The sequence below is a fragment of the Heloderma suspectum genome, chromosome 4, assembly GCF_057233095.1.
Source record: "Heloderma suspectum isolate Gila_16-S chromosome 4, 16-S_ref, whole genome shotgun sequence".
Lineage (NCBI taxonomy): Eukaryota > Metazoa > Chordata > Lepidosauria > Squamata > Helodermatidae > Heloderma > Heloderma suspectum.
In genome coordinates, this window is record NC_139461.1 from 166363115 (window position 1) to 166387880 (window position 24766).

At 44.2% G+C, this 24766-nt stretch overlaps 1 protein-coding gene across 1 annotated transcript in view; it reads left to right on the forward strand.

Moving 5' to 3' along the window:
- The first annotated feature begins 11024 nt into the window (after nucleotides 1-11024).
- Nucleotides 11025-24766, forward strand: part of DDR2 (discoidin domain receptor tyrosine kinase 2) — an 81788-nt gene continuing 68046 nt past the window's right edge. The window contains exons 1-2 of the mRNA XM_084851135.1: nucleotides 11025-11164; nucleotides 23734-23841. Of these exons, the coding sequence (XP_084707261.1) occupies nucleotides 23760-23841 (82 nt within the window). The 5' untranslated portion in view covers nucleotides 11025-11164; nucleotides 23734-23759. The remainder of the gene's footprint in view (nucleotides 11165-23733; nucleotides 23842-24766) is intronic.

Consider the following 24766-nt stretch of genomic DNA (forward strand, 5'->3'; position numbering starts at 1 on the left):
CTTGAGTACTGGCAAAGTTTTGCTTCACAGCTTTTGCGGGTTTTTTGGTTTTTTTTCAGCCATGAGACTTGGAATCTCTGTTTTTGTAATGCAAAGCAAGGGCTCGTAGCCAGAAGATCTACATTATTATTTAATATAGGCTTATCAACGTACATGGCTGCTTTTGAGTGTCATAACACATGTTCCTGTTCTAGCGAGTTTTAAATTAAATTTTGATGGAATAGAAGGAGTGAGGAGGGAAGACACGGGGAGCAAGGGATGAATATGAGCAAGAACATTTTCATGTACATCACATAGGCTTCATTTTATTTCAGGGGAGGGATTAATCCAGGCTTCTCCAATTTGGTGCCCTCCAAATGTCTTGGACTACAACTCCCTATCATCCCCGGCCTGCATGGCCTGAATGCCAGACACATCCCACCCACTTGTGTTTCATAATCTACACTATGTGCCTAACATTACATGTAGTGAGCTACTCTGGTTGTAGTTTCACTCTGTCTGTTACAATCATGTCAGACAAGGGAAGGACTTGCCATTCAACGTAGCTGGAGCCACAGTGAATTTATGGCTGGTCTGTTAAACACCTCTGTCATAGTGAAACGGGGAAATTGCTCATTTAGACAAGAAGCAAAGAGTCTGACTTTTGTTTTCAGCATGTGATTTCCTGAGGATCTAGGTAAGCATATCAAACTTTGGCATTTCTTGCTGGATGGCTCCTCCTACTCTTTAATAAGCCTCTTTGAAATTTCTAATGGTCCCTCATGCTTTTATTTCAAAACATGTAACTAGTCAGGCATTGCTTCTTGGAGCCTTCATGATGGCTAGCAAGCTCATTCATTCATTCATTCATTCATTCATTCATTTCTATACCACCAAATAGCCAAAGCTCTCTGAGTGGTTCACAAAAATTAAAACCACAAAGCACAGCATAAAACGATATAAAATATAAAAGCTTAAAACCACAAAATAACAGTACAACCAGAATAAAACTTAGCAGCAATGCAGAGATTTAAAATACAGATTAAAACAGCAGTGCTAAAAGACTACAATGCTAAAATGCTGTGAGAATAAAAAGGTCTTCGCCTGGTGTCAAAAGAAGTACAATGTAAGTGCCAGGCAAACCTCTCTAGGGAGCTCATTCCACAGCTGGGGTGCCACAGCAGAAAAAACCTTCTTCCTGGTAGCCACCTGCCTCACTTCTTTTGTCAGGGGCTCATGGAGAAGGACCCCTGACGATGATTTTAGGGTCTGGGCAGGCACATATGGGAAGAGGCGATCCTTCAGATAACCTGGCCCCAAGCCATTAAGGGCTTTGAATGTTAACACCAGCACTTTGAATCCGGCCCAGAAATGGACTGGCAGCCAGTGCAGCTGGGAAAGTACTGGCATAATGTGATCTCGTTGGCCAGTCCCAGTTAACAATCTTGCTGCCCTATTTTGGACTAGCTGAAGTTTCCGTTCCATTTCAAAGGCAGCCCCACATATAATGCATTGCAGTAATCTAGACAAGAGGTTATCAGAGCATAGATAACTGTAGCTAGGCTATCTCTGTCCAGCTTATATTAAAAAAACTTGAATCCAAAAGCCACTTACATTTTGCATATAAATAACAATATGATAAAAACAGCATCACCCACAGAGCAAAGTAGAGCACAATTGAAAGTGCTGGTTTGGTATGCCCCTTTGGGATGGAGTCTCAAAATGAGGGTGCCACTACAGAAAAGGTCCTGCTCCTTATCAATCTTGGAACAACACTCCATCAAGTCAAATCAGTTTAGGGATTATACTTATACTGGAGGAGGCATTCTTGAAATGTGACGACATGGGCATTCTAAGTGTAGAAGTGCTTTTAATACACATCACTCCTGGGAGAAAAAGTGGTTTGGGATGCAGCATATGTGTGTTCAAAGCACTTCTGCCACTTAGAATGTAGGCCTGTCTGTTGACAACACTAAATGGCCTTGTTCCAGTTAAAGACCAACATTTTTGTCTTCATCCACTCTGAAATCAACTGGAAGGAAATACAAATCTCTTAGCACAGGTGTTAGGTGCTCCTGACAGCCTATAAGGAAAACAGCGGCCAACTGACCAAAGTCAGAGAGCATCTAAGTTCCTCTAAAACTACTAATACTTTGGTTCAGGCCTGGGGTCCTACACACACATGCTGTGAAGAAGAAATCGACTAGCCTTTTGGAATTATACAAGGAATACCATGTTAGAACTGAATATTCATAGTTTAGGAACAAGTTAGGTAAGAAGACAGCAATTAAAAATTAAAAAACAAGTAGCTTAGCTAAACCGAAATAAATTACCAAAATTACTGTGAAATGTCGTGGGATGTCACTGACCTTTATTGGAATTCCTAATGTTCTGCTCTTTTGATGTGATAGTGTTACTCGAAGAAAGGGTAGTGCCCCCAGGTGGACCATTCATTGAGCCTACACAGCACTGTTATCGATGGAAAGGGGAATAAAGCTACAAAGGGCAGTAGCAGTGCCCAAATGAAAATATGAGTTCTATGGGAGAGAATGAAAGTGGCTATCCAACACAACACTTGAGCATACTCTTTGATGTAACAGCAACTGTGGACAACACAACGTGGGATCATGATAGGGCATATTATGTGGAAAAGAAAGATTATATACACCAGGGAGTTTGGGAGCCAAACATAGATTGAGTGTATGCTGGAGCATGCTCTCCTTTTGTACAATGCATCAGGGAGGCCTAACCACTGTGGGATCCTGTATGAGCAGTGGCATTTTTTAAAAAATAGGCACACTCTCTTCTTACCCAGAGGGCCGGATCTCCTTTACCCTGCTGTTTGATCACCAGGGGGTTGACATCTACTTGAATGTATACTTTAAAATGTGACAGCCATATGAGGAAGCACACAAAGCTATAAAGCTGCCAATAACAGGCAGAATTATTGCAACCACTCGCTTCCACCCCCCACTCCCCCGATTCCTTGAAACCAGTCTGAAATCGGGTCAAAGAGGGACTCCCCTTCTAGGTGATGTATCTTCTCACTTTGCGCATACAGAGCCTTTACACTGATTTATCACACTCTGCTTGTCAGGAATGTATACACAGCTTTCCTGCTGCAACATAGGACAAACACCGGCTTGGGCCGCTGTAATCATGTCTAAGGCCAGGCGGTTCTGCAAAACAGCAGTTCTCATGCTTGTCATCTCTATCTCAATGGCTTTTAGTGCCTCGGCAGTGTTGTTCAATACTGTTTTCATTGCCCTTCCAAAAATATTCACCTTGTACATTATTGTGGCTACTTCACCTCCCAGGTAATAAGCCCCAGGCATAATCAGCTGAACTGAAGATGTCTCGTTGCCATCTCACCTTCCAAGCCCAGTAATTACCTACTGCAGGGCTCTTTGAGTTATTCACAAACCTATAGGGACCCCGCAGCAATCCCAGGGAGCATCTTCCAATCCACCCTGGGGGCAACCACGGCCACGCTTTTTCTCTACAGATCCAATAACTACCATTAGGGGCGGCCCCATTAATGCTAGGGTGCTCTTTCCAATTTGTTCACACCCACCGTTGGGCATTGCCACCGGGGCATGTATGTATGGTCTGGCACCCCCTCTTTTTCTTTCTCCTAGTCTTTCTCTTTGTCCTCTTCTTTTCCCTTCACTTGTTCTTTGTCATCCTTTTTCTTGCCTCCCTCCCTTTGCCTTCAAGATCCTCTGCCTTGTCTCTTTCTATGTCTGCCACTTTCTCCTCTCTGTCTCTCTCTCTTTGTCTATACCCCGTCTTTGTCTTTGTCCCTGTCTCGATCCTTCTCTTTTTTTCATGGATTTGTTTGCCTTCTGCGTGTTAACTCTGAAGGCTCTGTCCTGGGTGGCACTAACATCAAACCATTGCGAACCACACCCAGTGTCATTCGGGGTTACAACCAACAGTAAAGACGTTTGCAAATAGCGCGTAATATTTAAGAAATCATAAAATGCACACAACAAACTTTCATTGAAATCTAACACCATGACTGGAAAACCCCTCTTGCATGGTGAGGCATGATGGAGCAGATCTAGCAATCATACTGCTCCTCCAGGTTGCATGGTCAGGGCCCATCAAGATCAAGGGAAGGGCATACTTACACACACAAAGAGTTCTAGGCCAACTCTACGCTGCATGAGTTCTGGCAGAGGGAAGTCCAAAAGTCGTAGATCAAACTCAGCCTGCCGTACACTGAGCTGACTACAAACATACAGACGCACAATCAACAGCAATGAGAGTTCATGTCTATGAAAGGCCTCACAGTACTTTTCATGGCAAGTCTTTAACAATCCAAAGTTCCAGTCCATGTGCAGAGTGCCTCTCAAAAGCCCAGACAATGATGGATCCAAATAGAGAAGGCTTTGGGCAATGAAGACGCAGTTTCCAGACCCACTAGTGTGCAGTCCAGCTCAGCCTCTGGGCATGCTCCCGGTCCACTCAGGCCTGGCGATGGCATTGTGGCTGGACTCCACAGCCCCAACTGTGGCCAGCCTGGGAGTCAGTTTAACATGCTGACACCTGCATCCTCCTTCCCTTTGAATCTGAACATAGCAGTATTCTTGGCATCCTGCTCACAGCACCAATTGTACTGTCCCTGCAGTAGGCTTCGAACTCTTAATTTAGAGGTACCAAGACAGTGATACATCAGATCCAGGTTTACTTACAAGGAGATACTTTATTGAGTACAATCAGCACACGGGCATACCCAATGGTTGGATCAGACAGCTTCTCTGAACCCAGAGCCATGGGGTAAAATGGGTCTTATACCATACATGTTAGCAGTGAGGCAGCACGACCCTAGCAAGCGCCAACTAGCGTTCATTCTCAGCATAGACTAGCAGCGCTTGGTTCCCAACATAGCCACCTGCAGCTTTAAGACAAACAAACTTTGCTTCCCAGGCACGTCTTGATAAGACATTCCGCTCATTAGTATGGAATGTGCTTGACTATCACCCTTTGACTCATCCTGGTAAATCAAGAGGCTTGTTAGGGAAAACAGCAGCCAACTGACCAAAGTCAGAGAGCATCTAAGCTCCTCTAAAACTACTAATACCTTGGTTCAGGCCTGGGGCCCTAGACACATATGCTGTGAAGAAGAAATCGACTAGCCTTTTGGAATTATACAAGGAATACCATGTTAGAACTGAATATTCATAGTTTAGGAACAAGTTAGGTAAGAAGACAGCAATTAAAAATTAAAAAACAAGTAGCTTAGCTAAACCGAAATAAATTACCAAAATTACTGTGAAATGTCGTGGGATGTCACTGACCTTTATTGGAATTCCTAATGTTCTGCTCTTTTGATGTGATAGTGTTACTCGAAGAAAGGGTAGTGCCCCCAGGTGGACCATTCATTGAGCCTACACAGCACTGTTATCGATGGAAAGGGGAATAAAGCTACAAAGGGCAGTAGCAGTGCCCAAATGAAAATATGAGTTCTATGGGAGAGAATGAAAGTGGCTATCCAACACAACACTTGAGCATACTCTTTGATGTAACAGCAACTGTGGACAACACAACGTGGGATCATGATAGGGCATATTATGTGGAAAAGAAAGATTATATACACCAGGGAGTTTGGGAGCCAAACATAGATTGAGTGTATGCTGGAGCATGCTCTCCTTTTGTACAATGCATCAGGGAGGCCTAACCACTGTGGGATCCTGTATGAGCAGTGGTATATTTTTTTAAAATAGGCAAAATAAATAAAAGACAGATGAGAGTTTACACTAGAACGTGCCCCCAGAACCCTCTACAGTACATTTCTCTGGCTGCTGTTGGCTGAGCTTCTCTACTCTTTAAGAGAGTGGCAGAGCACAGACAGCAGCTTTAGAAAAAGAGAAGAATGGGGTCCTAAGGAAGTCTCAGGCCATTGAGGGGAAATAGCATAAAAGAGAGGGGGGCATTCTGAAGAATATGGGGAAGAAGAGAAGGCCAGAGAGAGGAATCTGAGAAAGGGAGGAAAACTGGAAGAGGGACTGGTCAGAGGGCAGATGTGCATAGGAGCTGCAGAAGTATGCAGGATGCTCACAGATGTGAAATAGTTGATGACAGACCTCTAGTCTTTTAAAAATAATGTTATTACAGAAGAACAGGAATAAAAAAAAAACAAGAATAAGCACAGCTTGGGATCATACAGCTAGGAGCAGCATGCACATAGGAAGTTACAGTCTTTGGTCTTTCAGATTACAGCATGACAGAGTAGAACAGAGCTATATGACATATTGTCAAGTCATTTAATTACCCCTCTCCAAAACTAACCATGGGATTGTGGCAGTCTAGTTCCAGTTCCTTTGGTTAGATATCCAATAAACTTATTTCAAATTTATTTCAAACATAAAATGGGTCTGCATTTGAATGACCTCTTACAGTGTGAACAAGGCAAGTTAATTTTTCATCCAGGGCTCTGCATCATATACGCTTTGCTGTTAGTCTAAGCCTAGTGGGGATAAGATGACAAGTACAAGCAGGGATTGATGTTCCTTTCTGAATTTTTTCCAAACTGCTGCTGTCATAATATGGTTAGAATTTTTAGATGTATTAGGGTTTTACATCTTGTGATTTTATGGACTATAATACTTTATAATGACATTTTATTTTTTAATAAGCTGTGAGCCGCTTTGGGAGCGGCTGAAATACTTAAATAAATACATAAATCACAAAATACATTTAAAAATACTCTTAATGGGTTATTTGGTAGAAATCTGTGGGTTTGATCCAGTGTTGTCGACCCACCAGTGCAATGGAAACTGCTGGCAGAATGGATTCCCCCTCCCCCCATGCACCCTCTAATTCTGCTCTAGAGGATTACAGGACCTTCCAGAGAAGATTTGGGGTATGCATAGGAAGTCTAGGGGGGAGGAGAGCTAATGGAAGTCTGCTTGTCTAACATTGGATGTAGTCCTGCCTTAGGTAGCACAATCTAGTGTGGGCATGGCTTTCTTTTGTTCTGGAGACAAGGCAAAAATAGACAGGGACAGATGTTTTTAGACCTAAGATTGGGACAGAAAACCTGGCTAATAGACTTTCATAGCCAGGGTTGCCAGGTCTTATGGGCTGACCCAGTTTCAAGGTTTCGCCCTTCTCCTTCTCATGGTCTCCAGGGCAAGAAGTAAAGTCTCAGGCTGAGGAGCAAGGGAGACAGGCTGTTCTCTTGAGAAAGATTCACTTTGCCCCCTAATCTGTCAGGGTCTTTTGTAACTTCACAAGGCGTACCTTGTATCAGGTGGGGGCGAGATGGAGGTACCACCACCCAAGTCTGGATGGCTCTCCTATTCAAACCATTGCCAACTATCTGCCACCCATCTCCTTAATATAACAACCAGCTCCCATCAGCAGACATCAAATGCCATTCTGAGCCATTGACAAGCAGTCATCTCCCAAAAAGAATGGCTGGCCAGCAGTTGCAATACCAGGTTAATTTTAGCAAGGACTTATTTCTGGCTGCCAGATCCAACATAAAGAAGTCCTGGACCATCACTGATGAAGGACAGTTGTTCAGAACTGAAGTCCACAAAAGTTTCTGCCAGAATAACTTTGTTAGTCTTTAAGGTGCCACAACTTCCAGAGGGTGGTCATTTGCAGCAGTATGTGGCTACCCTCTGGAAGTTGTTTGTTGGTGGGACTTTTTCTGCCACTGGATAGCGTTCATGGGGAAAGCTGCACTTGCTACATATCTTCATCTTCACAACAGTTAGGTTATAATCCTGTGCATCTTTCTATGTAAACATGCAAATGATTGCTCCCTGAATGGCACAAGAGCGCTGTCCTCTGAATCAAGTGACCCTATTCAGCTCCAAATGTGTGAGCAAGGCCAGCATTTGGTGTTGGCATTCTCAGCTAGGTACAGAGGGCACATCACCAAGCCCCTTGGCTACATAGTCACCACTGCTGATTGCCCCCCCCCACTCTCTGGGCAATGGGGGAGATTTGTCCCCCTCTGTCCTTCCTCAATGCCAGTCTCCCACAGGCTCCTCTTCCACACTCCTCATGGTAGGTGATGGCAGTGGTAGCAACAGTTGCTTGCAGCTGCTGTGCCATTCACTAGTCTGCTGAAGTGAGCAAGGGGCAGCTACTGTCCACCCAGAGAGAAAGGGCAGATATGGGCAGTGATGTCGGAGAGATCCATTTAGGGGGTGGAGTGTGACGGGTTTTCCTAGGCTCAGCCCCACAGACTTTGTTTCGGTTCCCACTGTGGCGCCTTACTCAATCTGCAGTGAGTTGGGCCAGTTTGTGGATTTTCTGGGCATTTTATGTATATATATTTTGGGAAAGTTCTGCACTGTGCACAGATTTCTGAGCAATTTGCACAAATTTTGGTCGAATTTGCACAAATTATGCAAATTACAGCCAAATTTGTGTAGTTTGTGCAAATTGGACTGGAATTTGCACAAATTGCAGCACTTTCCCAGCGTTCGGGGAACAGCCTGCCGCTCAGCTGACAGATGCGAAGTGAGTTGTACACACTGTGGAACTCTGTTGAACCAAAAAAGAACCGGATTTCCCAGCGATGGCCATCCCCGGATGTGGGCAGCTGCTGCGCCTTCCAGGCACTAATCACTCACTTGCCCAATGGCAATGGCAGCTAGGAACATTGCTTGCTTATCTTCCCCCTCCCTCTGGGGTGCTGCTCCTAGCTGCACACAGCCACAGCCGCTGCTGCCTGCCTTTTGTCCCACAGGTGAGGTAAAAGAGCTGCCATCACCTGCAGCAGCAGGCCTAGTGGGTGGCTGGCATCTTGACAAGAGCTCCCCAAAACCTGGAACTTGCCCTGTGTGTGAGCTCAGCTGTGGAATCTGTTTTCAAGACCAGCCCTGGAGCAGGAGTAGTCATAATACTCACCCTGGAGCACTTGTTGCTGAAGGCATATAAACAGAATAAATAAAAATAATGCAGCTGTTTCTGAGAAAACACAGAACACTTTTCCCTCGTGAAGGAGTAGCCACAGCCTGCAAACACACAGCATAGGCTACAAGGCCAAAGCATCTAAGCTGGAAAGTGTACATGCTGTTATGATTATTATTTTATTGTATTATTAAAACATACTAATGTTTTTTTTTAACAGATATTACAAAACAAAAGAAGAATCTAACAGCCTAGGATAAAACCTTGCATCAGTAAAAGCTCACAGCAGCTTAAAAGAATTAAAATCTTTAATCATTAGCACTGTTTAAAACCCTGGGAAAATAAAAAAGTCTTTGCCTGGTGCTGAAATTACAGCAAAGTATGTGCCAGGTGAGCCTCGTGGGGTGGGCACCACCAGTTAAAAGGCTCTCTCCCTGGTTGCCATCCACCTTACTTCCAATGATGGAAACCTCAGATGTAGATCTCAGCAGATGGGCAGAACCTCTTTCCACTTTTGCCAAATATTCAGTGACTATTTGACCATATTGTCTGGCATGCAATGTCATTGCAAAATATGTAGTTGGTACTGAACAGAATTTAGTATTTGACCATTTTTGTACTAGGAGCTGTCAGGGTTAGAACTTGGAACCCTCAGATCTGCACGTAGCTGCCCCATGTTGTGAACCACGAGAGCTTGGATCCCCTCACTATTTTTAAAAACTGTTAAGATTTGTTTTTATTAAAAATAAATAAATAACTGGGAGGCCAGCATACTGCATGTGGGCCTCAGAGACATTCTTACAAAATAAAAATGGTGGGTTTTCTTTCTGTGAAATGGGCATTGGAGCAGATAATTGTGGGTTCAAAAGCATGCTTTTGTATTTTAGAACTCAACCCGTCCTCTGCCTTGTACTTAGGTTCTTGGGTAACTTACTTTTCTCCTAGCTTCATCAGTTTGCCTTCTGGAAAATGAGTGTTTTGTGACTGACCACACCTACCATGGCAGCCATTTTGTGAATTGCTTAAAATCGCTCTCATCACAGTGATTTTGAGAGAGTGCCCACTACACACTATCAAAATTCCAAATGTGCCTATCTACCCAAAAAGTTCAGGAATTCCTCCACCAGAGCTATAGGTCAGAGGCCATGTCTCCTGGGCTCAGGCTGACTTTGCCTCCTCAAGCAGTCCTTTGGTTCCTTCCCTCTTGAAGGGAAGGCTGGGATTTTGCTTGGGCAAAAATTGTTTCACTTCAGACCTTACTTGGCAGCTGCCTGAGACCCAACACTGACACTTTGGTAGTCAGCAGAGATTTAGGATTCAATAGGTGGCATGCAAAGGTATTTAGTATTTTGACAGTTGCTGGTTTATGTGATTTCATATTTGATGCCTGCCAGTATCTCAGCAATGAAGAGATGCCAGCAAGTCCAGGCCCAGATTTAGAATTTGGAAGTAAAATTTAATGTTCAAAATTTGACAAACATGTAAACTTTGGATCATTTTGGATATTTGCAAATATCCATTTCAGCTCTACTGACAACACAATGGACCCCTAAGAGCCAGCTGAGATTTCAGATTGGGAACATCTTCTTAGGTGTAATCCTGCCTAATGCCCAGTCTTCTGCTACCTGAATCATTAACGTTAAACCACTACTAGTTGGCATCTCTAATCTTAAAGCAGATGGATCAGATTTCTCCCCCACCCCTCTAGAAATGATGGGGGGAAGTCACCCAGCTGGATGCTGCCAAAATCTGTGTTAGAAACAGTATGTAGCTTGTCAATAGCCCATTCAGATCTTTTCTCCTGTGCTGTTCATCAACACTCAAGACAGTAAAATCCAAACAAATCCTGGCATCTAAGTCAAATGAAAACTAAAGGACGGGGGCATATGTTTAATTTATAAAGAGGATACATAGATGTTTGGAGCCTTTTTGCTACAGTTTTTTCCCCCAAGCAATGAATGGGTTTTGCTGTAAATTATAGTTTAGCTCAAACTCCCTTGAGCGAAAGAAAAGAGCCGCCGAAGAGAAGCCAGTTCCAATTGGTGACTTTCTTCCCCCTTCTTGTTCCATAATTGAAACCAAATGTGAAATATGTTGGATTGTGGGATTTCTGGCCAGGCCCCAGGAATCCTCAGAATGCTAAATCGCTTGCAAAGGCATCTTGCATCAGCCTGCAGAAGTTTCTTTCCAGCCCGGCTTCTCCACCTTGGGCGAGAAAGTGGAATCTGTCGGCTTCCCCTGAACACTGTGGATTAAACTTCTGAAAACCTCCTGCCTTCCCTCCCTAAAAGTTCATCTTGGCATTCAGGTATGGACTTTATGATGTTTTTAAAAACAGATACTGCAGGCTCTCCCCATCTCATTTCATCTGATGGAAGGAGCGGAAGGAAGCGTTAACCTTCCTCCAAACAAAGACTAGCACAGTTTGGGATGGCTTTAACAGGAGAAAATAAGAGTAAAAAGGAAGGGAAGAAAATTATAAATTTTCCTGGCAGAACTGATGTAAGAACCATTAAGTATGGTTCTTAAAATAATTGTTTGCATGGCAGGCCAGGCTGGTTGATTACAGATTCCATTGATGGTTATGGGAGCTGGCAGGCACGTCCAGAGAGAAGGTTTTGAAGCTGGAGAAAAATGGAGAAAGAAGGCCTTTTTTGTTTCTGTAGTTAATTGGTCTTAAAAGGTATTGATTCAAAAGCTGAGGACTGCAATTTGTGTGAAGATGCTTCTGGGGGGGGATGATATTTGCAGCCCCCCTCTTTCATAGGCTGCGTGTGCGTGCCTCGTGACAACCCTGTGTTTCATTGCTGTTTTGCCTATTGTTGGTGGCGCCTGCAGCTTCTACTGGCAAAGGCATCTGGTCCAACCTCAGAAAGGCCCCAGTCCCAGATGTCTTGCAACAGAACCTCTGCTCTTTACCTACCCCAGTGAGTTCTAAGCCCGGTTTGAGAGAGCTAAGCCTAAGAGATTAAGAGCAAATGGAGAATGTTAATTCTGTTCGTTTCAAAGGTAGCTTTTCATATTAACTTTTAAGAAGACACTAGAACATCCATATATCCAGATAACGGCTACTTCACGTGTTGCTTTTTTTAGGTGTACATCTAGGATAATTTTATAATACACCTAAAAATTAAACATGTGAATGTGATCAATTTGTGTTTGCAAACACAACTCCTCCAGGAGCCATGACTGACTTTGATTCCCCGTCAATTGTACATTTGGTGGCAAATTTTGCTGCTGTATAACTAGTGAAAATGTCTTTGGATGTGTGAAAAGTAATATAAGAAGGGTGACATACCTTCCAAGAATATTTTATACCAGGTATAGAGAAGGTGGATGGGTAGAATTCTTTCTCCCTCATAACATTAGAACGGTGTCAGTCAATACAATTGATGGAGAGTAGGTTCAGGGCAGACTAAAGAAAGTACATCTACAGGCAACACATAACCAAGCTATAGAATTTGCTTCAACGAGACGTGATGATGGTCATTGGATTAGATGGTTTTAAAAGGGATTAGTGAACTTCATGGAAGATGGGTCTGTCAACAGCTGTTGTCCATGGGCAGTATCCAATGCTGCCCATGCGCCAGTGGAACCCTTTGTCAGCGCAATATGGAAACTAGAATTACAGAATAGTAGGTTTGGAAGGGGCCTATAAGACCATCGAGACCAACCCCTAGCACTTCCTAAAGCAACCAAAAATGAGCCAAAATGCTTGTTTCTGGAATCGAATAGCTCATTGGAGTTTGCAGAAGAGAGCTCTGCTGACCAGAACGGGAAACAAGCATTTCCAGGGTTGTTTTAAGAGGTGCCAGCTTGCTGTTGCGCCAAGGGTGGGTCCTGCTGGTGCAACACAATTGGTGGAGATGCAAGGACAGCATAGGATACTGTCCTATGAAATCTAAATGGAGCTGCCAGATTTAGACGCAGTGTACACTTAATGCCAGTTCACTGGCAATAAACAATTAGAGAGGGCTCATGCCATATTTGTGGGTTTCCCAGAAGCATCCGGAAGGACACTGTTGGAAGAAAACAGTATGCTGGACTAAATGGACCATTGGTCTCATCCAACAGGGCTGCTCTTATGTTCTTAAGAGAAGGTACATGAACAATAGAACTCTAGGAGTATGGCCAGAGCACTGTTATGTACATTATGAATGCTGGATTGTGTATAGCCAAACGAACAGTGAGGCTTGTGCAGTAGCTAGAGTGTTGGACTTGACCTGGCAAACTGGGGTTCAAATTCTTCCTCAGCCATGGATGCCTTGGGCAATTCACTCTTTGTCAGGATCAATTTTCACTTTACTGTTTGTTCTTGGGCACAACATTCCTTGCTACAAAATGCCCCTGTCAAATGTGAAGAGTGTGCAGGACTACCCAAGGAGAGCAGTAAAGTAAAAAATAAATTCTTGGCCTCAGGTTCCCATCTGTAAAATGGGAATGTTAGAGAACCTGCTTCACAGAAGAGTTGTAAAGATGAGCAACAAAAAATCCTATAAAGCAAATAGAACCCTAGAAGTGCTATAGAATATACATCTTTGGTAATTAAGCATACTGTAACAATTTTGAAAAACACCATTAACATGTGCAAATCAGTAAGTGCAGGGTCTCACCCCACCCCAAGAAGAAGCAGTTACATGCTGCTGCTGAGTTAATTTTTCTTCAGTATGTGTGTTCTAAAATGGTTCTCATGAGGTTGTAGCTCAGTTCTCTGCAATTATGAACTGAAGAGCCCCCAGGGCTTACTCAGCTACAACCTGAGGTCAGAATCAGTCTGTGGGATCTCATGTTCTTGCTGTTATATTTGCTTAAAACGGAGTAGTAATCTTTAATATCGAAATGCAGCCAAAGGACACTACAATTCCCAGCATGCTGTTTTCCTCAAGCTTCCAGGGAGGCCGGTTAGCATTCTGGCCAGGAGCCATCAACCAATCATGATTTTCCTATTTTAATTTAAACGCTAATGTATATCTTTGCAAAAGAAAGATGCACATGTTGTTGTGGGCTCTGAAAAGTGGAATAAACATGTTTTATAATTTCATGGGCTCAGTATATTTAATAATTAAAAATGGGAGAAATCTTTCAGAAAGTACAGAGAAGTGACAATGTATAGTAATCCAATCTTTAGTTAATGTTGTTGTATTCTCAGCCATGTGTCTGAGTACGTTACTCACTTTTTAATGATGCTGCTTTGGTCCTCAGGAGGGCTTGTGTCCCTTCACACTTGCTAAATAATCCCAAAATCCACATTAGTGCAATACCTTTATTAGGCCAACCAAAAACAAAACATGTGCAAGCTCTCTTCCATCTCCAGCTCTCTTGACCGTTCACACAACGGGTTGAGGGGGTGGTTGTGACGTCACCATGTCTGCATGTTCAGAGTCCCAAAATGAAGTGGGGAGGAGGAGTCTGCAGACATTCAAATTAGGCTCTGTAGATCATGCAATGGTTACAGGTTAGACCTGCGGCTGCCCCTAACATTGCTGGGAATCAGAAAAGAGAAAATGTTGGATTCCCCCATTTTGGAAATATAAAATCCCGCTGTTACTGAGCTGTGTTTCACTGGCCCCTTTTATCAGTGGATCAAAGAGAGAAAGTCTTCTTATTACCCAAACTGGTAGTAATTTTAGATGCTGTACTAGGTCAAAAGCTCAACAGATGCCAAATTGGGTAGTTTTACCTAGTAGTTGGAGGGGATGACCCTTCAGAAAATAAAGTCCCATCTTCAGGTGGTGTAAAATCCTGTTCCTCCAGTATAGCCTTCCTCATCCTCCACTACTAAGTAATGTAGCCTAAACTGCTCTAGAGTCTCCAAGCCACTTCCAGACCCAGAGCTGGTGCTTGTTTCTTTAAAAGCATCTGGACGGGAAGCTGTTCTCTACTCAGATTAAATTGACATTGACATGTTACTGAGGGTGCTTCCAGATGGGCCTCGTGCTATCAGTCAGATTACCTTGTGCAGCTTATTCCATCTCTCTGTCCTTAGCTGGTTTTCTGTGATAAGAAAAAGGATGGAAGCAGTGGGAAAACGTGGGAGGGTCACAAATGAAAGGCAGTGTTGGGACTCCCCATACAATTCCATGAATGAGGCTGTGCTATTTCACAATAAAAGCCTCATCTGGAACCACCTTAAATGAGCAGTGTGAGGCCCTAGGACAGTCTAGCAAAATATGAGACCCACCACGCTAAATACAGCCCTCATCATGTTTAGTAACCTACCAGAGGCTCAATAAACCCACAATACACGGCGAATGGGCTTTTAGCTTGGTGCGTTGTACGTTTCACAGACCTGCCCTAGCAACACTCCTCCTGACTCGTGCCACTTACCCAGCCCTTTTAAACAACAAAAAGTGCCCCCCTCCCCCTTCAGCAACCCCCCTTGCTCTTTCCCCTTCCTCATAGAGCCTGTCCACTTTATTGGCCAGTTTGGCTCAGCCACTTTCCCACCCACCAGGGTCTGGCCCTACCATTGGGCAGAGGAAGGCAGCCACCTCAGGTAACAGATGCTGGGCAGGCCAGGGGGGAGGGCAGAAGCAGCAGCGAGGTATGGGAGAGCAGAGCTGTGTGTGCCCTGGGGCCTTCCCTGTGCCCCCTAAGCTAGCCTGCGGCAGCCCTCAAATACAATAAAGGACACTATCCTGTCACCAGTGTTGAAGTAAGATTCAACACTGAACACAAAAAGATTATCAGCCTTTGCCTCAATTTCTGAGACTTCTAGTTCCCTTATAGAAGACTCATAACCATACAGGTTAGAAACTTGAAGGAAGGTACCGAGGTAAAACCAGATATTAGGTTGGTGTTAGTAAACTTATAAACAAGTGGAATGAATATACTCAGTTCTGGTGATCGCTAACCTTGAAAAAAGAAGGTAAAAGATATGTGAGGCTATGCAGAACATTTCATGTAGCTTTTGGCAGGAATACTGCACAGGGTACCTCTTATGTCCATTAAAAAGCCTAGAAAATAAGGGAAGTCTTTGATATTGTTTTGATGCCTTAGGCACGCCCTAGCACAAACAAAATGCAGGAAAAATGTGTGGAATACGAAATGTATTGTTGCTGGTGACTCATACTATAATTTACAGATTATACACGTTTTTAATCACAAAACTCAGCCTTCTCAATATATAAATCACAGCAAGTCATCAGGACCATATCTCCATTACAACAGAAGGAGAAGCAAATGGAGGAGTACCAGATTTTTAAAAACGAATCAGCTTTGCTGCGCTTTGGTCCTTGCAGGGCTCCACGAGGGAGTGCTCCACATGAGTAAAAATCGCTTCACAGAACATACTTCCTGGTGGAGGAGGGGGTTGGAGTGAACAACATCTGACTGGCAGGGGCTGCTCAACCAGTAAGAGAGGCTTCCCTGCCCCCCCCCGCTCCCCTCCTTTCTTCTTTCCCCTGAAGGTCCAGATACACCTGCATTTCAGGAGCAAGCCTCATTGACCACAGTGGGAGTTACTTCTGAGCAGGCACACACATGCTTGTGCTGGGAAAGACCAGGGGGGAGGGGGAGAACACAGGGATGGGAAACCAGCCCTCTTTCTAACCGAACTGATAATGCGCAGGATCTCTATAATTAAGCTGTGGAGTAGGTACTTCCTAAGGCAATAAAGCAAACCACGGAGAATCGGAGCCTCGAGATCGCGCTTTAGAGCATTTCGGGAATGTGCTTTAAACCGTGCCATTTCAATTGAGGGGGATCTCTGTAAATTCTCATGTGGGCATTCAGGGGACAAGCCTCATTGAGCACAATGGGAGTTACTTCTGAGTAGACACTAATGGGTTTGTGCAGGGGCGGGAAACACACAGGAAACACCCCCTGACTGGGGTCACGGTGAAAGGCACACCCCTGGGCAGGGCTAGCATACCTGAAGTCAGTGCAGGGGCTGGGGCACACAGCAACTATACCAGGGAGAACCTGAGTTGAGGAAAAGAATCGGAGTATAACTAGTCTCAGGAAATCTGGTTTTTCTGTGATAAGCTCCGGGGTGGCTGCAGGATGGCTATGACAGCATGTTTCCCTAATGACCTCAACATGCAGCCGGCTTGGAGTAAATCACTGGTGGAGACACTCCCCAACACTATGTAAGGGAGAATGGTCAACAGTGAAGTCAGAAGAAAATTAAATGCAGAAAGTACTGACAGTGACAATCACATTGTTAACAAAGTGGCCATTCACAAAATAGTTGGCTTACTTAGTGCCAGTATGTTTGTGTTACCAGCAGCAAAATACTTCCATTTTAAAAGCCCGTAAGCCAAAGACAGAATAAATCAAATGGAGATAAATTGACCCAAATTTCTCTAAACGAGACATATTTCAAGATGGTTGAAGAAGGCAGCCTTTTACCTGAAAATTGCTGTTCATTCCTTTCTTTGTTAAAGGATCTTTGGGGATGGAAGTGGAAGAGGCCTAGTTAGCTACCTCCACACACTTGGTTCCCTTCAATATGTCTCAGAAGGTTGTCAAAGGCCAAACAGTAAAAAGTAAAAGAGGGATAATAGAAGATCTCCCTCCTCCTATATACTTGTCTATTGACCCTGCCTTATATCTTCTGGAAAATTCCTTTACCACAGGGAGTCTATAAGTCATCCATTACTTACATGCACTCTGGAGGGCCTTGGAAAGGGAACACATTCGCATTTGAAGAGGTGTTTTGCCTCTGCTCTGGCAGAATGTGAACTTGGAATGTGGTTTCAGGTAAACCAGCTCCAGAGTGTAGGCAGAATGTGAGCAAAAATAAGAACAATAATTGTATTTTACCACAGCATGCCCTTGGCCTGTATATACACTCGTGCAAATTACAAGACCCTCCTTTTATTTATCCTTACAGCCAACCTGTGCAATAGCTCCCAAGTCCACAAACTCCAGTTGCATAATATGATCGACATGCAGGGCACCTGATAACTAGACGTCTCTTTTGAGAAGTATCCTGGTAGGTATTTGAGAGAAACAGAGGGCTTCAAATAGAGGACTTTACAGAGGATAGTCTTCTATTTGAAGGGGCATCCTGTCCTAGTTCAATTTAAAATTAAAAACCCTAAAGAAGGAGGACAGGGGTCTTGAAGTTAGCACCTGGACAGCAGACTGGGCAGACACACAACTCACAGCTCACCTGGGAGGTGTCTCCACGAGTGATTTACTACTAGGTTGCTGCGTTCGGAGGTCGTTTGGGGCACATGACGTTATGGCCATCTTGCAGTCACCCCAGAGTTTTGTGCCAAAAAACCAGTTCTTCTGAGACTACTTTTAGCCTGATTGTTTTCCTTAATTTGGTTTGTCTGCACTACTGTTGTAGTGTGCACCACCCTCCGCATTTACTCTGGCAGGATTTCCCTGCCCAGGCGTGTGTCTTTCACCTTGCTGTGATCTCACTGACCCTGGTCAAGGGGTGTTTCCCCAGTGTTTTCCCTGCCTGTGTTTCCCTGATGTTTCTGCCATTTCAGGGCTGGCTGTTAGAGTTCTGAGTTACCTCATGGCATTTACTTCACCTTGCCTACCACTGAATTCTGGTGGCCATCCCCGCAAAGTATAGATGTGCTCCTGGCATCCTCTAACTTTTTTTTTTTTAAGTAAAGTATTAAAGCGAAATAGCGCTTTTGTCCGGCAGAACCTACACCGCTTATCTCACTATCGCACATTTGCCAGCAAGTCCTATACCCCCTATCTCATTATCTCACTGTCTCATGATAGTGAGATAGGGGGTAGAGAACTTGCTGGCAAATGCACGATAGATAGTGAGATAGCAGTTTTAGAGGGAAAGAAATAAAAATAAAATTGGTGAAATCGGGAATAGGTTGGGGAAGTAGGTGTTTCCTCAGAAGTGACTCCCATTGTGGTCAATGAGGCTTGTTCCATAAATATTGATGCTGCATTTCTTTACTGTTTGTGTTGTTGCTGTAAGGAAGTAATGTGAGGCTTTGATCCCACACATAACAGGAGCTTCAGGGGAAGGAGAAGGCTGTCTTTGCTTCTCCGGGAAGTGTCTCTTAAATGTTTGCTTTGTTGCTGAAAGGAAGTAATTAATGGGAGGGGGGAGAATGATTTTTGTCAAGTCCATAGCACAGGAGGAAACCTCCCAGGATTTTATCAATTAACAAGGGATCTGCAGCTGTGTTTCTTTACTGTTTACTTTGTTGCTATAAGGAGCTTCAGAGGAAGGAGAAAGGGGGGTAGAACCTGGACTGCAGGGGAGCCTCTCTGATTGGTTGAGCGACCCCTGCCAATCTGATAACGTTCACTCCAAGCCCCCGACCCAGAAGTATGTTCCAGTGAAGCAACTTAGAATGGTGCGGTGCACTCGTGCATGGACCAAAGCTGGTTCCTCAAAAAATCCGGGTAAGCCACCATTCCCTTCTCCTGCCACTCTCATGGGGAGACACCCCTGGTCACAGTACTCCGTGCTAGAGTGGGATGTATTGTATTTCTATTTAAATGATACTACCCATGTTTAAATTTGTGTCTGTACATAAAAAATTACCATGTGCAGTTTTTATGCCAATCTGTGTCCTCTTGTGTCCTCTTTTTTGGTGTTGTGCTTCCTCATTTTTTGGCAAAGTGGCCACTGATACCTGGACAATATCTGCCAGGAAGAGACTACATTTCTTCCAAATTTGTATGAATTGGCCAGGGGATGGTGTGGGATTGTATTCTTAAATATTATACACACACACACACACACGCACGCACATGAGGTTTACTTGGCACTCACGTTGCTATCTTTTAAACTCCAGGTGAAAATATTGAATATATCTAATATATACTTGTTTTGTTTGTTTGTTTAAAACATTTCTATTCCTCCTGTCCTCAAAAGAGTCCAAAGGGGCTAATGGTGCAGTCCTATCGATTGAGCCCCCGGTGATCGTAAGCCCCCAAACTCGGAAGCTTCCAATCATCCAATGCAGGGTGGGAAGAGCAGCAGAGGCGATCTTCACCTACCTGTCCTCCTACCCTGCATTTTTTGCTAGACGGGCTTTTTGCCCATCAAGCTAAGGTGCTTTGGAGTGGAACGGAAGGAGGTTAACAGAGGCATCCGGATAACTCTATTCTGGCCTCTCCAGTCTCCTCCCCTTCCCCACCCACCAAAACACTCCATTCTCCGAGGTCAAGTTCCTGACCTTCGAGAGCAGCCAGCGCAGTTCTTTCTGTTCTGGCTGCAAAAGGGAGAGGGGTCAGAGCTCCAATTCCCCCCTCCGAGGTCAGAGCAGTGTCTCCAACTTTGGATTGGGGGATCCAAAATATCGTATGGCCTCTCAGATGCTGTGTAGGGGCTATAGGATTGCTCCCTAAAAGCTATCTACAGTAAAAACAACAATATAAATAATTAAAACTCTGAAAATATTTAGAACTACAAATCTAAAAACAGCAGAATAAAGCATTGCATTAAAAGCGCCCATTAAAGCAATAACATTTCCAAAAGGATTAAAAACCATCCAAAAAGCTTTCCTAAAAATGGAAGGTTTGCTGTACAGTGGAAAGCCATTAGCAAGGGGAGAAAGGGAAAATAAATAATTCCAACAAGAAGAAAAGGTGGAAGACAACAGAAGAAGCCAGTGTGGCTTCACAAAAAGCTTAGGGATGACATGAAAACAAAAAAGTACACATATAGGAAGTGGAAGGAAGGCCAAGTAACAAAGGAAGAGTACAGGCAGGTAGCACAGAATTGCAGGGATGGTGTCAGGAAGGCTAAAGCTGAGAATGAGCTGAAGTTAGCGAGGGATGCTAAAAACAACAAAAAGGCTTTCTTCAGCTACGTGCATAGTAAAAGGCAGAGGAAAGAAATGGTTGTTCAGCTATTAAATAAGGATGGCAAAATGATAACAGATGACAAAGAAAAGGCAGAGGTGCTCAATTCCTACTTTGGCTCAGTCTTCTCCCAAAAGAGGGTCTATGAGCCCCTGGCAAAGGCGAAGTACAGGCTGAAGGGGCAGGATTGTAGCTTGAGATTGATAGGCATATGGTCAAGGAACACCTAATTACTTTGAATGAGTTCAAATCTCCAGGGCCAGATGAACTGCATCCTAGAGTAATAAAGGAACTGGCAGAAGAACTCTCAGAACCACTGTCTATTATCTTGGAGCAATCATGGAGGATGGGGGAAGTGCCAGATGATTGGAGAAGGGCTAATGTTGTCCCTATCTTCAAAAAGGGTAAAAAGGAGAAACCTGGGAACTACAGACCAGTCAGTCTGACATCAATCCCTGGGAAAATTCTGGAGCAGATGATAAAGCAATCCATCTGTAAGCACCTTGAAAACAATGCCGTGATGACTCGAAGCCAACATGGATTTGTCAAAAACAAGTCCTGCCAGACGAATCTGATCTCATTTTTTGATCAAGTAACCTCCCTTGTGGACCGTGGGAATGCTGTAGACATCATATACCTCAACTTCAGCAAAGCTTTCGACAAAGTGCCCTATGATATCCTGATGAGCAAACTAGCTCAAAGTGGGCTAGATGAAGCAACGATCTGGTGGCTCCACAGTTGGCTACAGAATCGGACTCAAAGAGTGCTTATCAATGGGACCTTCTCAAACTGGGGAGAGGTAACGAGTGGGGTACCGCAGGGCTCAGTCCTGGGCCCAGTGCTCTTCAACATTTTTATTAATGACTTGGAGGAGGAGGTGCAGGGACTGCTGATCAAATTTGTAGATGACACCAAATTGGGCGGGATAGCTAATACTTTGGAAGACAGAAACAAAATTCAAAGTGATCTGGATAGACTGGAGCGCTGGGCAGAAAACAACAGAATGACATTTAATAGGGATAAATGCCAAGTTCTGCACCTAGGAAAAAGAAACCAAATGCACAGTTACAAGATGGGGGATACGTGGCTCAACCACACTACAAGCGAGAAGGATCTTGGAATTGTTGTCGATCACAAGCTGAATATGAGCCAACAATGTGATGTGGCTGCAAAAAAGGCAAATGCTATTGGGCTGCATTAAGAGAGGCATAGCTTCCAAATCCCGGGAAGTACTAGTTCCCCTCTACTCAGCACTGGTTAGGCCTCATCTGGAGTACTGTATCCAGTTCTGGGCACCACACTTTAAGAAGGATGCAGACAAACTGAAGAAGGTTCAGAGGAGGGCAAGAAAGATGATCAGGGGACTGGAAACAAAGCCCTATGAAGAGAGACTGAAAGAACTGGGCATGTTTAGCCTTGAGAAGACTGAGGGGAGATATGATAGCACTCTTCAAGTACTGGAACGGTTGTCATAGAGAGGAAGGCCAGGATCCCTTCTTGATCATCCCAGAGTGCAGGGCACGGAATAATGGGCTCAAGTTACAGGAAGCCAGATTCTGGCTGAACATCAAGAAAAACTTCCTGACTGTTAGAGCAATACGACAATGGAACCAATTCCCACTGGAGGCGTTCAAGACAAGGCTGGACAGCCATCTGTCAGGGATGCTCTGACTTGGATTCCTGCATTGAGCAGGGAGTTGGACTTGATGGCCTTGTAGGCCCCTTCCAACCCTACTATTCTATGATTCCCTCAGGTAGGAGTTCCAGAGTATAGGCACAGCCACTGAAAAGCCCATCTCTTAGTCCCAACCAAATGAATCTAAGGCAGCCCCCCTTCAGATATTCTGGTTCAAAACAGTAATGGGATTTAATGGTCATCACTAGCACTTTTAACTGATTTTCTAGATCCAATTCAATTGGGCTTTAGGCCTAGTTTGGAATGAAAACTGCCTTGGTTGCCTTATGGGATGACCTTTGCTGAGGGAGTGTTCAACCCTGTTAGCTCACTTGGACCTCTCTGCGGCTTTCAATAGCATTGACCATGGAATCTTTCTGGATAGGCTGTCTGGACTGGGGCTTGGAAGTTCTTCTTCTGCTTTAATGGTCAATTCCAGAAGGTGGTGCTGGGGCTTATTGCTCTGCCCCATAGCAGTTATGTTATAGGGTTTCACAGGAATCTATTTTATCCCTCATACTATTTAACATCTATGTGAAACTGCTGGGAGATGTCCTCCAGAGATGTGGATTGAAGTGTCACCAATATGTGGAGGAAACCCACATTTTTTCATCTAATGCAAGTGAGGCTGTGGATGTTCTGAACGAGTGCTTGAGTGCAATAATGGACTAGAAGAGGGCCAATAAACCGAGACTTGGAGTTTCTCTTAGTGAGTGGGTCATTTGCTTGGCTGGATGGTGTTCAACCTGTTCTGGAGGTGATTGGACTCCCCATAAAGCAACGTTCCTCAATGTGGTGGTCTTCAGATGTGTTGGACCACAACGCTCATAATTTCCAGCCAGCATGTGAACACATCTAGAGGTACCAGTTTGGCAAAGGCTACCCTAAAGGATCAGGCAAGCAGTTTGGGAGTGTACGGATTCAGCATTATCACTATTTATATTTCATGCTGCCTTTAGAGGTAAAACCCTCAGCATTGGAGGTATTGCAAGGCCTCCAACTGGGACTGGACGATACAATCGTATTACACCTGTACTTTGTAATCTTCCATTTCTGGGACCAATTTAAAGTGCATGCCTCCCCACCAAAGTAGTACCGCACGTTTAGGACACACTGAGTCCCAAAATGCATGAAAGTCACAGTAACCAGAAAATCTGTCACAAAAGGACTTTGCGAAAATGCAGTTTTTAATGGCAAGAAAACCCAGGATTGATACAGATTAGGGGTAACATCATGTGTCACACCCGTGTGAGGAGCAGTAGCACCACAGTAAATTACCCGTGTAGATTGGGCCACCCTTGAACATTCAATGTGCTATTCCAATCCTCCATATCTTTATTCAGAACTAAGTCGCACTGAGTTGTTTAATGAGGCTTACTCTTCAGGAATGGACGTAGGACTGAAGTCCTTATGTATTCTGTGTCTCTTCTTATTTCTTTTTTTGGCTGCCGTAGGTAAAAGGCTGTGAGAAGGTTTAAAGATGCTTAGTCCTCCCCAGACACTGATTGCTCTGCTGCTGCTGCTGGATATTCCAAGTGCTGTGAAAGCTCAGGTCAATCCAGGTAAGGGATAACGGTGCTACTTCTGGTGACAGGTCCACAGAATGGGTGAGAGGCCGGATAGTACTGCAGGTCATGGTTACAAGGAAAAGGAGATGAGGCACATGAACATTTTGAACCCCCAAAAGGTGTCTTGGCCAAAAAGGTCTGGAAGCCCTTGAAATACAGGATAACTTTAATTGGGCAAACAATAGTTTTAATTGTTTTTGTTGCAAACCTTTGTTTAATAGATTTGGTGTTCTAAGGTAGGGTTTATGTATGCTGCAATTCCATGGGTGTGCAGAAAAGCTACAGATGATCCACTCACCCACTCTGTAAGAGTGGATGTTTTTCTGTAGATATTCAACTGCTGCCTGCTATAATGCTGGCTCCAGTGAGAGTTAAACTACACATAACATTATTCACATATCACACAGCTGACCCCTCCTTGTTTTTATTCTAGAGTAAATGTGTGCAGCCCCAATCCAAATTCAGATCACTGCATACCAGGAGGGGAGATTTAAACTTCTCAGCCTCTTCCTGAAATTCCACCCTCCCAGACACCACCATGCAGGTGTTAAAAAATAAAATAAAAGCCTCAGTTGACACCAGTTGTGGGTTTTTTCTTTTTCAACCCACGGGCAGGGGTATGTGTGTGGAACTTTGGGAACCTTCCCCTCCTGGCATGTGGCGGTCCTGATCCAGACCAGGGACACACACACTTATCCTAAAACAAAGAGAGGGGCCAGCTGCATGTACATGATTAACATAACATTTAGGGTGTTTCTACATTAAGCAAAACAACCGCAAAAAACCACATCCTTTCCGAAGCTTCCTGCTTTCGGCTTCTTTGCGAGATTAAGAAGGGCTTCTTTACATGGCAGCCATGTGGTTTGAACGGAGGGAGTGCCTCCCTCCCCCCCTGGCATGTGTGCAAAGGAGGGGGGGA